Source organism: Macaca fascicularis, chromosome 10 (assembly GCF_037993035.2).
Source record: "Macaca fascicularis isolate 582-1 chromosome 10, T2T-MFA8v1.1".
NCBI classification, from domain to species: domain Eukaryota; kingdom Metazoa; phylum Chordata; class Mammalia; order Primates; family Cercopithecidae; genus Macaca; species Macaca fascicularis.
The window spans coordinates 83,578,971-83,592,381 of record NC_088384.1 but is presented as its reverse complement, the minus strand read 5'-3'; the positions used below and the strand labels follow the sequence as shown (position 1 = coordinate 83,592,381).

Genomic DNA, 13,411 nt, shown 5'->3' with positions numbered 1-13,411 from the left:
GCCCTCTGCTCCCACCCTGCACCCAATGCCTTACCACGAGCCTCCCCTCAAGGTCTGCCCTGCAGCTTATCTCTGATCTCCAAGCCAGATCCTGTGATACTAGCGAATGCATAGAATGGCCTCTTCCTGAAGGCTTCTGGAGACAGGTGGCCAAAAGAGAGCCATCAGCCGCGGCCCCCATGTGATCTCACTCAGACACCAGAAAACCTTGCAGAGGCGACTGCCCTCTGACAGTTCTGGGACGTCCGGCACATGGGCGTGTCAGGGGAAGCCTCTGGAATCAGGCCCTTAGTCTCATATGGAGCCTCCCCTCTTGGCGGATGCAGAGGGGCCATCTGTCCCTGTGCTGAGGGGCTTTGCCTTGGTGCCTATGGGAGCCCAGTGTAACCTGTGGGGCATGTGCACAAATAGAGGAGTGTGGTGTCCCAGGGCTCACCCATGAGGACAGAGCATGGATGTGGTATCCATGCTTAGCTTGAGGCTGGGACAGAGGAGCCCACAGGGCTGGGATTGGAGGGTAAAGACGTGGAGAGGTAGAGAAGGCCCCAGCCTCATTTCCTAAACTTCAGCCCCAGGTAGAGAGGCCCATCGTGGCCAGGCCTGTGACCCAGGCCTCCTGATGTAAACCCTGGGGCGGGGCAGGGCAGGACAGGGTTGGGGGGCCTGTTGGAGGAGGAGGAGGTGGGGTGGTTGGTGGGTCCCGGCAGGAGGCTGCAGCAGGTGGTGGCTGCTCACAGAGCACAGTGAGGATGGCTGGCGAAGAGGGGCCACTGGCACTGTGGCCGTCCCGGGCCCAGCAATGGTATGAGCCAGCGTCAGTGCTGGAGGCCGCGGGGAGCAGGAGGCTGCTGCTGGGCCCCTCGTGAAGCAGGGCTCCATTCAGGTACCAGGAGAAGCGCGCATCAGGCGTGGGGCTCAGGCCGCTTCTGCAGCTCAGTGTCACTGCCTGTCCTTCCACCACCTCGGCTGCCGGGCTGATGAGGAGACGGGCGGCTGCAGGGAGAGGAAGAGGCTGGGAAGGGTCCCGCGTCTCCACCCCCCCATGCTGCCCTATACAAAAAGCCCTCCAGGGTTCTCCTTTCCCCCACACTAGTGTAGGTAGCTCTGGGTTTTGTGGTGGATCAGGAGGGTTTGCCCTGGAATGCCAAATCAGATCTATTGGTAGTAGCTGGCTGCAGCGTGGTTGAAGATTCAGAGCCAGAGCCCAGGCTTATGTCCAACACCTGGCTTGACTGGACATGGTAGCTCATGCCTGTAATCTTAGCACTTTGGGAGACTGAGGCAGAAGGATCATTTGAGGCCAGGAGTTCCAGACCAGCCTGGGCAACATAGTGAGACTCCATTTCAAACAATTTTTTTTTTTTGAGAAGTCTCGCACTGTCTCCCAGGCTGGAATTTTGTGGTATGATCCTGGTTCATTGCAACCTCTGCCTCCTGGGTTCAAGTAAGTGATTCTCCTGCCTCAGCCTCCCAAGTAGCTAGGATTACAGGAGTGCCACCACACTCAGTTAATGTTATACGTTTAGTAGAGACAGGGTTTCACCATGTTAGCCAGGCTGATCTGGAACTCCTGACCTCTGGTGATCCACCCGCCTCAGCCTCCCAAAGTGCTGGGATTACAGGTGTGAGCCACTGTGGCCAGCTTTTTTTTTTTTTTTTTGAGACGGAGTCTTGCTCTGTCACCCAGGCTGGAGTTCTGCGGTGTGATCTCAGCTCACTACAACCACTGCCTCCCAGGTTCAAGCAATTCTCCTGCCTCAGCCTCCCTAGTAGCTGGGACCACAGGTGCATGCCACCACACCTGGCTAATTTTTGTGCTTTTAGTAGAGACGGGGTTTTACCATGTTGGCCAGGCTGATCTCGAGCTCCTGACCTCGGGTGATCCGCCTGCCTCAGCCTCCCAAAGTGCTGGGATTACAGGCATGAGCCACCGTGCCTGGTCACAATTTTTTTTTTTTTTAATTAGCTGGGTGTGGTGACATGGGCCTGTGGTCTCAGCTACTTGGGAGGCTGAGATGGGAGGATGGCTTGAGCCCAGGAGTTTGAGGCTGCAGTGAGCCATGAACATACCATTGCCTAGGCAACAGAGAAACACCCTATCTCAAAAAACAAAAACAAAAATCTGGCTTGATCAATTAGCTACCATGGCCTCAGGAGGAGGGAAGGACAGCGCACATACCGAAAGTTGGAAGACCCTACTTTTCTTTTCTTTTTTTTTTTTTTTGAGATAGTCTCACTCGTGTCGCCCAAGCTGGAGTGCAGTGGCGCAATCTTGGCTCACTGCAACCTCCGCCTCCCAGGTTCAAGCGATTCTCCTGCCTCAGCCTCCCAGGTAGCTGGGACTACAGGCACTCGCCACCATGCCCAGCTAATTTTTGTATTTTTAGTAGAGATGGGGTTTCACCATGTTGGCCAGGATGGTCTCGATCTCTTGACCTCGTGATCCACCCACCTTGGCCTCCCAAAGCGCTGGGATAGGTGTGAGCCACCGCGCCCAGCCAGAAAACCCTATTTTTCTATCTGACTTCCCACATCTGACTGCTAGCATAGAGCCTGCTCCCAAAGTTTCATAATTAAAAAATAATGAATGCTTCTGAGGGACTCTCCACGTTTAGAGTCAGTGTATACGCAAAGGAATGATGCGACCTGTTGTGTTTCCCTTTTTGCCTTGATTTTCAGGAAGCTCTGAGGTTGGGTCACTGCACAGCCCCTTTCATGTAACCTAGCCAGCTAGCTCAGTCCTGCAGTTGAGTCCACTAGGCTTCTAGAAGGAACGGGCTGGAGCAGGCTCCTCCTCAGGCTCCCTCCACTCTCCCTGGCTGCCAGTGCCCGTCTTACCATTGGCATGGAAGTCCAGGGTGGAGGTTGCATTTCCAAGGGAGTTGGTGGCTGAGCACTTGTACTCCCCACTGTCAGCTTCCTCCAGGTCTCGGATCTCCAGGCGCAGGGAGTTGGGACCAGAGGTACCACTGAAGCGTGGGCTGTGATCACTGTCCCCGGAGGTGGAGGCCAGGATATGACCCCTGTGTGACAGCACCAGTGTGGCCAGGGGCTCACTGACCACAGAGCAGTGAAGGATGCCCACAAGTCCCGCCTGGGTCTCCAGGAAGGCTGTCAGGACTGGGGTGAGAGGCGGGTCTGTGTGGAGAAGAGAGGCGGGTCTGTCACCCTCATTCCCTGGATACCCCGATACAACCGGTGACCTCTGCACCCCTTTGTCCTACAATGCCATGGGAGAAGGGGGTGATCCCAAAGCGCCTGAGCACCTGCTGAACACACTTTTGTCCTTGGCTGGGCTGGGCACATCACTCTGCTGTCCCAGGCAGTGCTCAAGGCCACCCTGCAAGTGGGGATAGGAGCCCCACTTCAAAGATGAGAAAACTAATAGAGAGATCTGGTGAGGGACAGCACCTTAGCCAGGTGAGCATCATCAGCAATGGGACAAGCTGCCAGGGAGTGCTTCCTGACAGGGCAGAGCAGCATGTCCGTCCGCAGCCTCCCGCCAGAGGGCATGGTCTCAGGCCATTCAAGTCAGGCAAATGTGGAGTGAGGGACCCCCTCAGAACAGCAGGCCTGAACTCTGCAAGTTTCAGTGTCAAGAACGACAAGGAAAGACTGAGGAACAGTCCCAGACTAATAGAGAATGAAGAGACACAACGACCCAATGCAGTGAGTGAACTGTGATTATATTCTGGACCAGAAAAAGGATGGCTACAAAAGACAGTATTAGGTCCATTGGTAAAATGACTATAGCTTAGATAATAGTCTTCTATCAGCTGGGTGTAGTGGCTCACACCTGTAATCCCAGTACTTTGGGAGGCCGAGGCAGGTGGATCACCTGAGGTCAGGAGTTCAAGACCATCCTGGCCAACATGGTGAAACTCTGTCTCTACAAAAACACAAAAATTAGCCAGGCAGGATGGTGGGTGACTGTAATCCCAGCTACTTGGGAGGCTGAGGCAGGAGGAGAATCGCTTGAGCCACAGAGGTGGAGGTTGCAGTGAGAAAGATCGCACCATTGCACTCCAGCCTGGGCAACAGAGCGAGACTCCATCTCAAAAAAAAAAAAGTCTTCCATCAATGCTAAATTTCCTGATCATGATCATTACATTGTGGTTATGTAAGAGAATGATCTTAGGAATTTAGCAGTAAAGAGCATCATGTCTGCAGCCACAGGAATATAAATATGTAGGTAGATACATAGATAGATAACATATTCATATGTATATATAGCGAGTGTGCATATATGTATATGTGCCCATGTCCACGTAGACTGGATGTGCATACACACAAGTACCCATATATGTACACATGTATATATGCAAGTCTATAGCCATACATTTATATATATGTATGTACGTGTGTGTGTCTGTGTAGACAGCGAGAAAGATAAAGCAAATGTGCCAAAATGTTAATAAATGGGAAATCTAGGTTAAAGGTATATAATCATTCTTGGTCTTTCTCTGCAACTTTTCATAAGTTTAAACTTCCAAATAAAAAGTTTTTATAAAATAGGAGGGAGGTCAAAACCTTGCCCAGGTGTGCAGAGCTGGGACGTGAGCTCAAGGCCACCTCCAGGTAAGTGGCCTTGAAGTTCCCATGCCCAGGACCTCAACCCTTCCTTGGGGCTCCACTGTCTGGCCCTGCTCTGACTGTGTCCAGTGCCACCCCACCCTGGCCACTTACGGTTGACTAGCATGCCGACAGGGCCCGAGCGCTCGCTGCCATGGGTGTTCTGCACCTCACAGAAGTAGAAGCCAGTATCAGCCCTAGTGACGGAATGCAGCCGGAGGATATGGGAGTGGGCGTCCTCCAGCGGGACATGGTTCTTGTACCAGCTGTAGTGGAGATCACTGGGCGCCTCGTTGGGTGTGTTGCAGACTAGCGTCACTGTCTGGTTCTCCAGGATGGGACCTGCTGGGCTCACCTGGACCTCAGCCACTGCAAGGGCAGCACAGGGAGTGATGGGGGATCCTAGCCGACTTCCAGCCCCAGCCCCACATAGTCCCCAGGTCTCAGCCAATCAGCCTCAATCTCTGCACATCCTACACCACCCGCCTGCCACTACAGTGGAGCCTCCCAGAGTGCTCTGCATCTGTTCGTCTGGCTCACCAGGACCCCCTGACATCCCACCCTTCGTGGGGGTATTGTCACCTGTCTCATGGTAAGGCAAGGCTGGGACTCCACACATGCATCAAGGAAGCACCGGGTTATGCCAGTTGCTGGCTCTGCCCTGCCCTGTCGCCTCTCTGTCCCTGAGGCCTAAGCCCCTTCCTATTCTCTGGCCAATACACAATCTTCCCAAGAACTCACTGAAGATGTGGAGGCTGATGGGGGGTGAGACCAAAGAGCCCACACCATTCTCAGCTTGGCAGGTGTAGACGCCAGCATCACTCCATGCTGCCTGGGGCAGGTGCAGCACACCAGTCTTGGTTTGGAGGTGCACCCCATCCTTGAGCCACTTAATGGAACTGACTGCAGGGTAGCTGCTGTTCACCTGGCAGGTGAGTGTGACCGGCTCACCTGGAAGGATGTTTCTCCCCGAGGGGCTGAGGAGGATCTTCACACCCTTGGGGGCATCTGAAAGGCACAGTGGGGGGTATCAGGTAAGGTGCTTGGGGAGGCAGGGGATGGCACACTTCTTCTTGTCCCCCTTTCAAAGCTCTGTCCTAAGGAAGTATGCCCAGATAAAACAGCAGTCCCCTTCAGTCCCCACCCAGGGCATGCTCTGCCCGCCCATGTCCATCCCTTTCCTGCCCCCTGCGCCTGACGCATTCCTATGCCATTGAGAGCTGATCATGTGATGCTTGGCCCAGCGTCCAGCCTACCCCACCAGCTGTAGTCTTCTGCTTCCCAATGCTGTCCATTGCCCCTCCTCTATTTGAGGCGAGCTCCACACACAGGGCCATGGGTACCTCGCTGCTAGCTTTAGTGGCCTGTGGAAGCTATTGGTAAGGGACCAACCACCTAGTGGGAGGGGGCCAAAGGCAGCATCAAACGAGCTCTGAAAATAGTTACCCAGTTTGTCAGGAGACCAACAATGCAAAGAAACTGCATTTCCTGAAATCTTGTTCCAAAGCCTCTCTCTGTGTATTCAAGTGTTTTATTCTTATTTTTTTAGAAACAGGGTCTGGCTCAGTCACCCAAGCTGGAGTGCAGAGGCACAATCATAACTCACTGCAGCCTGAAACTCCTGGGCTCAAGTGGTCTTCCTGCCTCAGGCTCCCAAGGAGCTGGGACTACAGGTGCAAACCACCACATCTGGCTAATTTTTGTTTTTTAATTTTTTGTAGAGACAGGGTCTCACTATGTTGCCCAGGCTGGTCTTGAACTCCTTGCCTCAAGCCATTCTCCCACCTTGGCCTCCCAAAGCACTGGGGTTATAGGTGTGAGCCACTGTATCCGGTCTCAAGTGTTTAATATGTGCCAGACACTCTTCCAAATACCTTACCTGGGTCATCTCCTTTATTTGCTTTTTGTTGTTGTTGTTGTTTTGAGACATAGTCTTGCTCTGTCACCCAGGCTGGAGGGCAGTGGCATAATCACGACTCAATGCAACTCCGCCTCCTGGGTTCAAGCAATCCTCCTGCCTCAGCCTCCCTAGTAACTGGGATGACAGGCACGCGCCACCACACCTGGCTAATTTTTATATTTTTAGTAGAGACGGGGTTTCACTATGTTGGCCAAGCTGGTCTTGAACCCCTGGCCTCAAGTGATCCACCTGCCTCGGCCTCCCAAAGTGATGGGATTACAGGCGTGAGCCACCGCGCCCAGCCCATCTCCTTTAATTTTTATCATAAACCTATGAGACAGGAACCATCTATTGTTATCTTCACCATAGACATGAGAAAACAGAGGCTCTGGGAGGCAAGGAACTTGCCTGAAGTTTTCACAGCTAGGGGGTGGGTGGAGCCAGCAGCCAGATGCCTGTGAGCAGCAATTGTCCTAGAATAGGCTGCCCCATTTGAGATGGAAGATGCATAACCAATGGAAACCCGGGCTTTCTCCCCACTGACTCATAGCGGTGCCTGCGTGACACCCTGGTCCCCATGGTCATGAGCAGGCTTAAGGCAGGAAAGGGATAAACCCCACCTGCGCAGCATCTTCCAGCACGGGGGAAATCCCAGGATGCTTGCTGCCAACCCTGAAGCTGCGTGGGAGCTCCTGTTCCCCAACCCTTTGTGTCTCCCTTTCTCTGCCCAACCTGGCCTCAAGGACAAGCCCCTTCGAAGCAGCAGGAGGTGGAAGGGAACCATTTAACGAAGCCCTCGGGGCTCAGCAGTGTTTCTCCACTTGCCCTACCCTGGAGGCCCAGGTGCAGCCTGCTTTTGTGTCAGGAGCAAAGGTTCCGTTTCTGTGGGCTGGAGAGGGGCTGGGTTTTGTCAGCGAGCCACAGATGTGGTCAGCCACAAGGGTGTGTCCCCGGACAACTCACACTTCACTTGGAGGTGAATCTCGCTGTGGGCCCTGTGACTGGCCACGGAGAGCTGGCAGCGCAGGATCCGGCCGTGGTCCTGCCAGGACATGGCCATGTGGAGGGTCTCCAGCTGGCTGACGCCGGTGGGCTCAAACTTCTGGCTGCTGAAGGTGACAGAGCGAGCAGGGTCCTGGCCTTGCCATTGCAGTCTGACCTGCTCCTGCAGGCATGCGTAGGGGGTGGAGCAGTTGAAGTCCACCTCTGTGCCCTCGAGAAGCTCCACCGGGGAGGCGATGGTGGGAACCCTGGGCTCCTCTGAGGACACAGACAGCAGTGCTCAGGACCCCCTTTCACCACCCCTGAGATCCCTTGCCCTGGAAACCCCAGTTGAGGAGAGAGCCCTGGGGAGGGGGCTTTTAGGGGAAGGAAAGGAAAGGCGCTTTCTACTCCAGCCCCACTTGGGTGAAAACAAGGGAGAACCAGGCCTGGGCCTACGCCGGGACTGGAACGGAGGCTGAGACTGGCTGGGGTTAGAGTCAGCACAAGGGCTGGGGCTGAGAGCCAAGGGGTCCAGAAGCAGCTTGGGAATTCCTCCCGGGGAGCAGCCAGGCCACCCCACTTATCACCTGTCACTGTGACCAAGGTGCCTTTCACATCTGACCAGCGGTTGCCCTCACTGATCTCGAAGCGGAAGTTGTAGGAGCCAGAGTCCTCGGGCTGTAGGTCCTTCAGCAGCAGGTTGCACACTTTGTGCTCAGGGTTCCCCACGAACTCGGCACGGCCGCGGAAGTGGGCCTCCACCAGCTTGGGGTCCGCTGAGTGGCTTGCCACCTGCCGCCGGCCCGAGTAGTCGTAATACCAGATGGTCGTGATGCCATCAGGCACCTCCACGTCGGCAGGGAAGCTGAAGATGCAGGGGATAAGCAGGCAAGACCCCTTCACACCCTGCACATCCTGGGGACTGGAGACGCCCCATGAGGCCTGGCCTGGGGGAAGAATGGCAGGGGGACAGAGAGGAGGGTGTTACAGGCCTCAGGGTGCCACAGAGCCCAGAGAACTGCCCCAGGGAAGGTGCTCCAGATGGGCTCCCAAACTCTGCCCTACCCCAAGAAATGCACACTTAGAGCAGCCCTTCTCAGTGCCCCCGGGGTCAGTCCACTGCCCGAGGCTGCTCAGAGGTTTGGTAGGGTGGCTCCAAGACAGATCATAGCTTCCTGCCCAGCTCCCGGCCACTGCCCTACTGGACCCTCCAGCTTGACCTCAGCAACCAAACCTGTAACCCAGGCATAGTCTAATCAGCCAAGGGCTGGACTTACGAAGGCTGGGCCCTGGAAGACAGGCACTAGGCCTGCAAAGCTTACCTGGTGGGAAGAATGAGGCCAGTAGGAGAAGCTCGGGCAAGAAGCCCATAGCAGGTTCTTATGTTGTTCCTGTTGCCTAAGAGGGTGGTGCGCACCGCACTGGCTGGGCACACAGGGGCCTCCAGGGACACCTCTGGGCACTTCAGCCCCAGCACCTGCTGGGAGTCCAAGCCTGTGTCCCCACCTCCTCTGCTGGCCAACCCAACAAGAGGGTAGGGCTCTTAAGGACCTCTGGGTCAGCCACCAGCAGAGAGCCAGGAGGCCACGTTCCCAGCTCAGGCTGTGCCCAGGAATGCCCTCACTTGGTGGCCTGCCTCAGAAAAGCCTGTGTGTCCTTTGGCCCTACCCCAAGTTCTGCTTTCCCAGCCCCTCAAGGATACCACCCTAAGGCAGATGAACAGCTGTTTCTCCCTCTTCCCCACTTCCCTGCCCCCTCCCTACCACCCAAACCAACAGGAACTGGAGCTCAGAGATGCCCAGTGACTCACTCCAAGACACCCAGCCAGAAAGATGGTTTCTTCCTGAGGCTTGTCTCCTACCACCTGCCTTACTAACTATAGGCCATAATGGGGCTTTACTGAACTTGCCAAAGTGCTGCCTTTAATAGTCACTCCCCTGCTCAAAAACCTTCTGTGGCTCCCCATTGCCTGTGAGATGTGAAAGGTCCTCATTTCCTGCCCCCAGCTCTGTCCCCATTCCCTGCTCTCCACAGACCCATTCTGGGGGCAGTTCTGTCTGCTCACAGGCTTCCTAGCTGCCCAGCTCTATCTCCACCACAAATAATCTTTGCCTACTGAAACCTTAATCAACCTTCAAGGTGCAGCATGAATTTGACTTCCAGCTGGAACTTCTCCTTTGAGGTTCCTGTAGCTACCCCAGAGCTATCTCTGTCCTTGCCTTGTTTTTTATAGCTTGTGAGAGCCCATTTCTCAGGACCTAGAACTGAAGATATGTGCCACCAGGCATTCAGCAAACCCCTTAGTGACTAAGAGAGGGGTGAGGTCTTTAGGGGTTCAGAGTTGAGGTTCAGAGTTGGAGTGGGGAGGTGCAGGGCAAGTCTAGGTTTGACAGGTAGTGTGAGAGCCCTGTGGAACACATACCCCACAAACATGAGCTCAATGTGTGCTGAGTGTACCATATCCAAAAAGGCAGGCCCTCAACCATGGAGTGCCCCTGGTCGGGGAGTGTCTAAGGGGTACCACAGACCTGAGTCCAAAAGGAAGAGATGCCAGAAACATATATAAGTAAAACTATAAAACTCTCAGAAGAAAACATAGGTGAAAATCTTCATGACCTTGGATTAGGCAATGCTTTCTTAAGTATGAAATTAAAAGCACAGAAAAAAAAAATAGGTAAGTTGGACTTCATCAAAATTTAAAACTTGGCCAGACACAGTGGCTCATGCCTGTGAACCCAACACTTTAGGAGGCTGTTCACAAACAAACAAAGCAACACAGAAAATAATAAATATTGGTGAGGATGTGGAGAAATTATAATTATTGTGTATTGCTGGTAGGAATATAAAATGGTTCAATCACTGGGGAAAACAATTTGGTCATTCCTCAAAAAGTCAACATAGAATTACCATATGATCCAGTAATTCCACTCCTAGGTATATACCCAAAAGTACTGAAAACAGGGACTCTAACAGAGTACACCAATGTTCACGGCAGCACTATTCCACTAAAAGGTGGAAACAGGTCAAATGTCCATCAATGAATGGATGTGGATAAACAAACTGTGGTATGTACATACAATGGAATATCAATTGGCCATAAGAAGGAATGAATTCTAACATATGTGAACCTTAAAAACATTATGCTCAGTGAAATCAGCCATATACAAAAGGGCAAATATTGTAGGGTTCCAATTACATGAAATATCTAGACTACGTACATTCAGAGACTGAAAGTAGGATAGAGGTAACCAGGGGCTGCGGGGAGGGGGAGTTAATGTTTAATGATGGCTGAGTCTCTCAGATAATGAAAAAGTTCAGGAAATAGACAGTGGTGATGGTTACACAATATTGCAAACGTACTTAATGTCATGGGTTGCACACTTAAAGACAGTTAAAACAGTAAATTTTATATTATGTATATTTCACCACATACACACCCATGTTGCCAACTTTGCAATCCTCCCTGGTCCTAAATGCTGACTTGGCCAAGTGAACGGGGAGGCTGGAAGTGAGGACAGGAAACTCATGACCTCCCAGCCCCCAGCCTATCTGCCTCAGGGGCTGGGCTCAGCAGATTCCTATGACTACCAGGGGGCACACCTGGGAAGGGGCTGAGCCGAGGCCCAGGGCTGGTCAGGCTGACCAGGCGGGACTTAGCGCACTGCAGAAGGCAGAAGGTGCCCCGGCAGGGAGCACAGTACAGGTCGGGATTGGGACAGGAAGGACACCTCTCCCCAGGGGACCCAGCCCTCTCGTGGGCTGCTGGAGTGGACCGGTCTGGCCATTTGTGGAGGCCCAGGGGCTCATCTCCAGTTCTCTGGGAAGCCCTAGGCCTCCTCCCCTTCTGGGAAGATGCCCCCCCAGCCTCCACACCTGGTTCTTGGCCACTGGAGAATAGTGTAGCTGGGGCCCTGGGGCCTGGACACCTCCCCGTGAAGAAAAGCAGCCTGCTGGGCATACTGGGGGTCAGATGTGTCCCTGGCCACAGGGGATGTCAGGGTCAGCTCTACTATGGTCAGGGCAGCTATCTTGTCCAAGCTCCCCTGTTCCTCCCATTTGGGGTCCCGAAAAGTACAACGTGAACCTGATGGAAGAATGGTGGGGTTCTGGACACAGCCACCCTGGAACAGGGCGCAGGGGAGGACCCTTTCCAGGACTACTACAATCACATCATGTAGAGGCCACCTATGCTTAGCCCGGTTCCAACCCCAAAGGGGCCAGCCCCACCAGAGTCCAGCCTATTGGTTCAGCCTGTTCCACCACAAAGACCAGCTTCAGCCCAGATAACTGTTCTGGAAAGAGAAAGAGCAGGGACAGCCCAGAAAGGAGACCTCTGTCCCTGTTTGAAAGCCTGGAGTTGAGGGGACAGTGCGCACCCCGCGCCTCCCCCTGCCCCCCTCCCCCTGCCCCCTGCCCCCTGGCCCCTGCCCAACAAGTTGGGTTGTGGCTGTGGCCTAGTGAGTACCCAGCGTCCCCTGGTGGTTGAGGCGGGATTGCAGGTCCCGGGGAAGGGAGCGGCATGCTAGGAACAGGGAGCAAGTGGCTCTGCAGCCCTGAACCATCTTGGGTGACTCTTTTGGAAATCATTGTCCCCCAGACAGAAGTTCCTGAGGTTCATCCTTGAGTCTCCAAGTCTTGGGTGCTCTGAAGACAGGATTCTAAATCCTCACTCCTAGTATTGGTATATGTTGAATCGGCGTGCCTTGGGCTGGCCTGGTACACAGTGGGCACTCACGTTTGCTGCCTGTTTGAGACCAAGCGCCTCAGGAGGTCTTGGAGGGTGGGCTGGGGCCCCAGGTTCCTGACCTCTGATTCCAGAGGCCAAGTTCAGCTGGGGAAGAAAGGGCAGAGGCAGTTTCCCTTTGGACAGCTTGGCCCTGGCGTAGGATTCAGTTTCTGTTTCCTGACACCAAGGTTTCTCCCCAACTTCCCCATTGGGCTAGAGAAAGAAGGACACAGGGTGACAAGGCCAGCTGGAGGTTGCTGGCCCACAGATAGGGAGTCAGGGTACAGATGGGTAATTCCTGGAGCAGATTACGGTCAAAATAGTGGAAATCCCCAATCACAGGCCAAATGTTAATTATCAGAGCCATAGAATCCATAATGAATGCCTATTGGCTTTGACATGGGCAGTAGAAATTTCACACTTCATTCCTTAATCTGGCTCTAAATACTTCTGGCTGGAGTGCCCACTCTCCGAACTGTGCTGGACAGCACCAGAAGCCCTCCTGTAGACCGACAAAGTGGTGATGGATGAAGTGGAATGGGGCTGGGGTTAGAGTAAGGAGAGATTATCATTGGGCTGGGCTGGGGCTGAGGTCAGGGTGATGGTCAGGTTGGAATTTTGGAAGCAAATTAAGGCTGGGATTGGGGTGGACATTGAGGTTGAGTGATGGGTGGGGGTAAGGGTGAAGGTTGGAGTTGGTTACAGGTGATGGTTAAGATACGGTGGAGGCTGGATTGAGATGAGGATGATAGAGTCGGAGTTGCGGTTAGGGTTGGGATGATGGATGGTTGGAATTGGATGGATGAGTAAATGGTTGTGGTTGGGTGCAAGTGAGGGGAGGGTGAGGTAAGGTTGGAATAGGGGCTGGGGCTGGGGCTAAGGCAGGGTCAGCGGAGGATTATGGTCTGGGATTGGGATGCAGGTTGGAAGGATTTGGGGTGGTGGAAGGGTTTCAGTTGAGTCTAGCTTTGATTAGTGCCTTGGGCTTGGGCTGGTTTGGGGTCCACCACTCACACCCAGATGGACTCCCCCCACCCCTGCCCCTACCCCACTCAGACAGTTTCAGCCCAGCCCCACTCCTAATGCTCCACTCACCCTCCGGGCCCAGGGACCAGGGACAGCGGTACCTGCTCCACAGGAGGAAGTGGCTGCGGGGGTGCTAGACCTGCGGAGAGGAGAACAGGAAGGCCGGGCAGAAGCTCCTGGTGCAGCTGGCTCCCCAGGGCTCT

At 54.1% G+C, this 13,411-nt stretch overlaps 1 protein-coding gene across 6 annotated transcripts in view; it reads right to left on the bottom strand.

Moving 5' to 3' along the window:
* Positions 1-13,411, bottom strand: part of SIGLEC1 (sialic acid binding Ig like lectin 1) — a 24,934-nt gene extending 11,523 nt beyond the window's left edge. For 2 of the 6 annotated variants that reach the window (XM_005568446.5, XM_074004837.1), the window contains exons 1-8: positions 13,310-13,411; positions 8,779-8,936; positions 8,044-8,403; positions 7,436-7,732; positions 5,314-5,580; positions 4,687-4,941; positions 2,839-3,138; positions 736-993 (exon numbers count right to left, since the gene is read on the bottom strand). In XM_005568446.5, coding sequence (XP_005568503.3) covers positions 736-993; positions 2,839-3,138; positions 4,687-4,941; positions 5,314-5,580; positions 7,436-7,732; positions 8,044-8,403; positions 8,779-8,827 — 1,786 coding nt within the window. In that variant the 5' untranslated portion in view covers positions 8,828-8,936; positions 13,310-13,411. Of the gene's footprint in view, positions 1-735; positions 994-2,838; positions 3,139-4,686; positions 4,942-5,313; positions 5,581-7,435; positions 7,733-8,043; positions 8,404-8,778; positions 9,073-13,309 lie in introns of those variants that run through there. The other 4 variants (XM_074004838.1, XM_074004839.1, XM_074004836.1 and 1 more) reach the window with 3 other exon arrangements.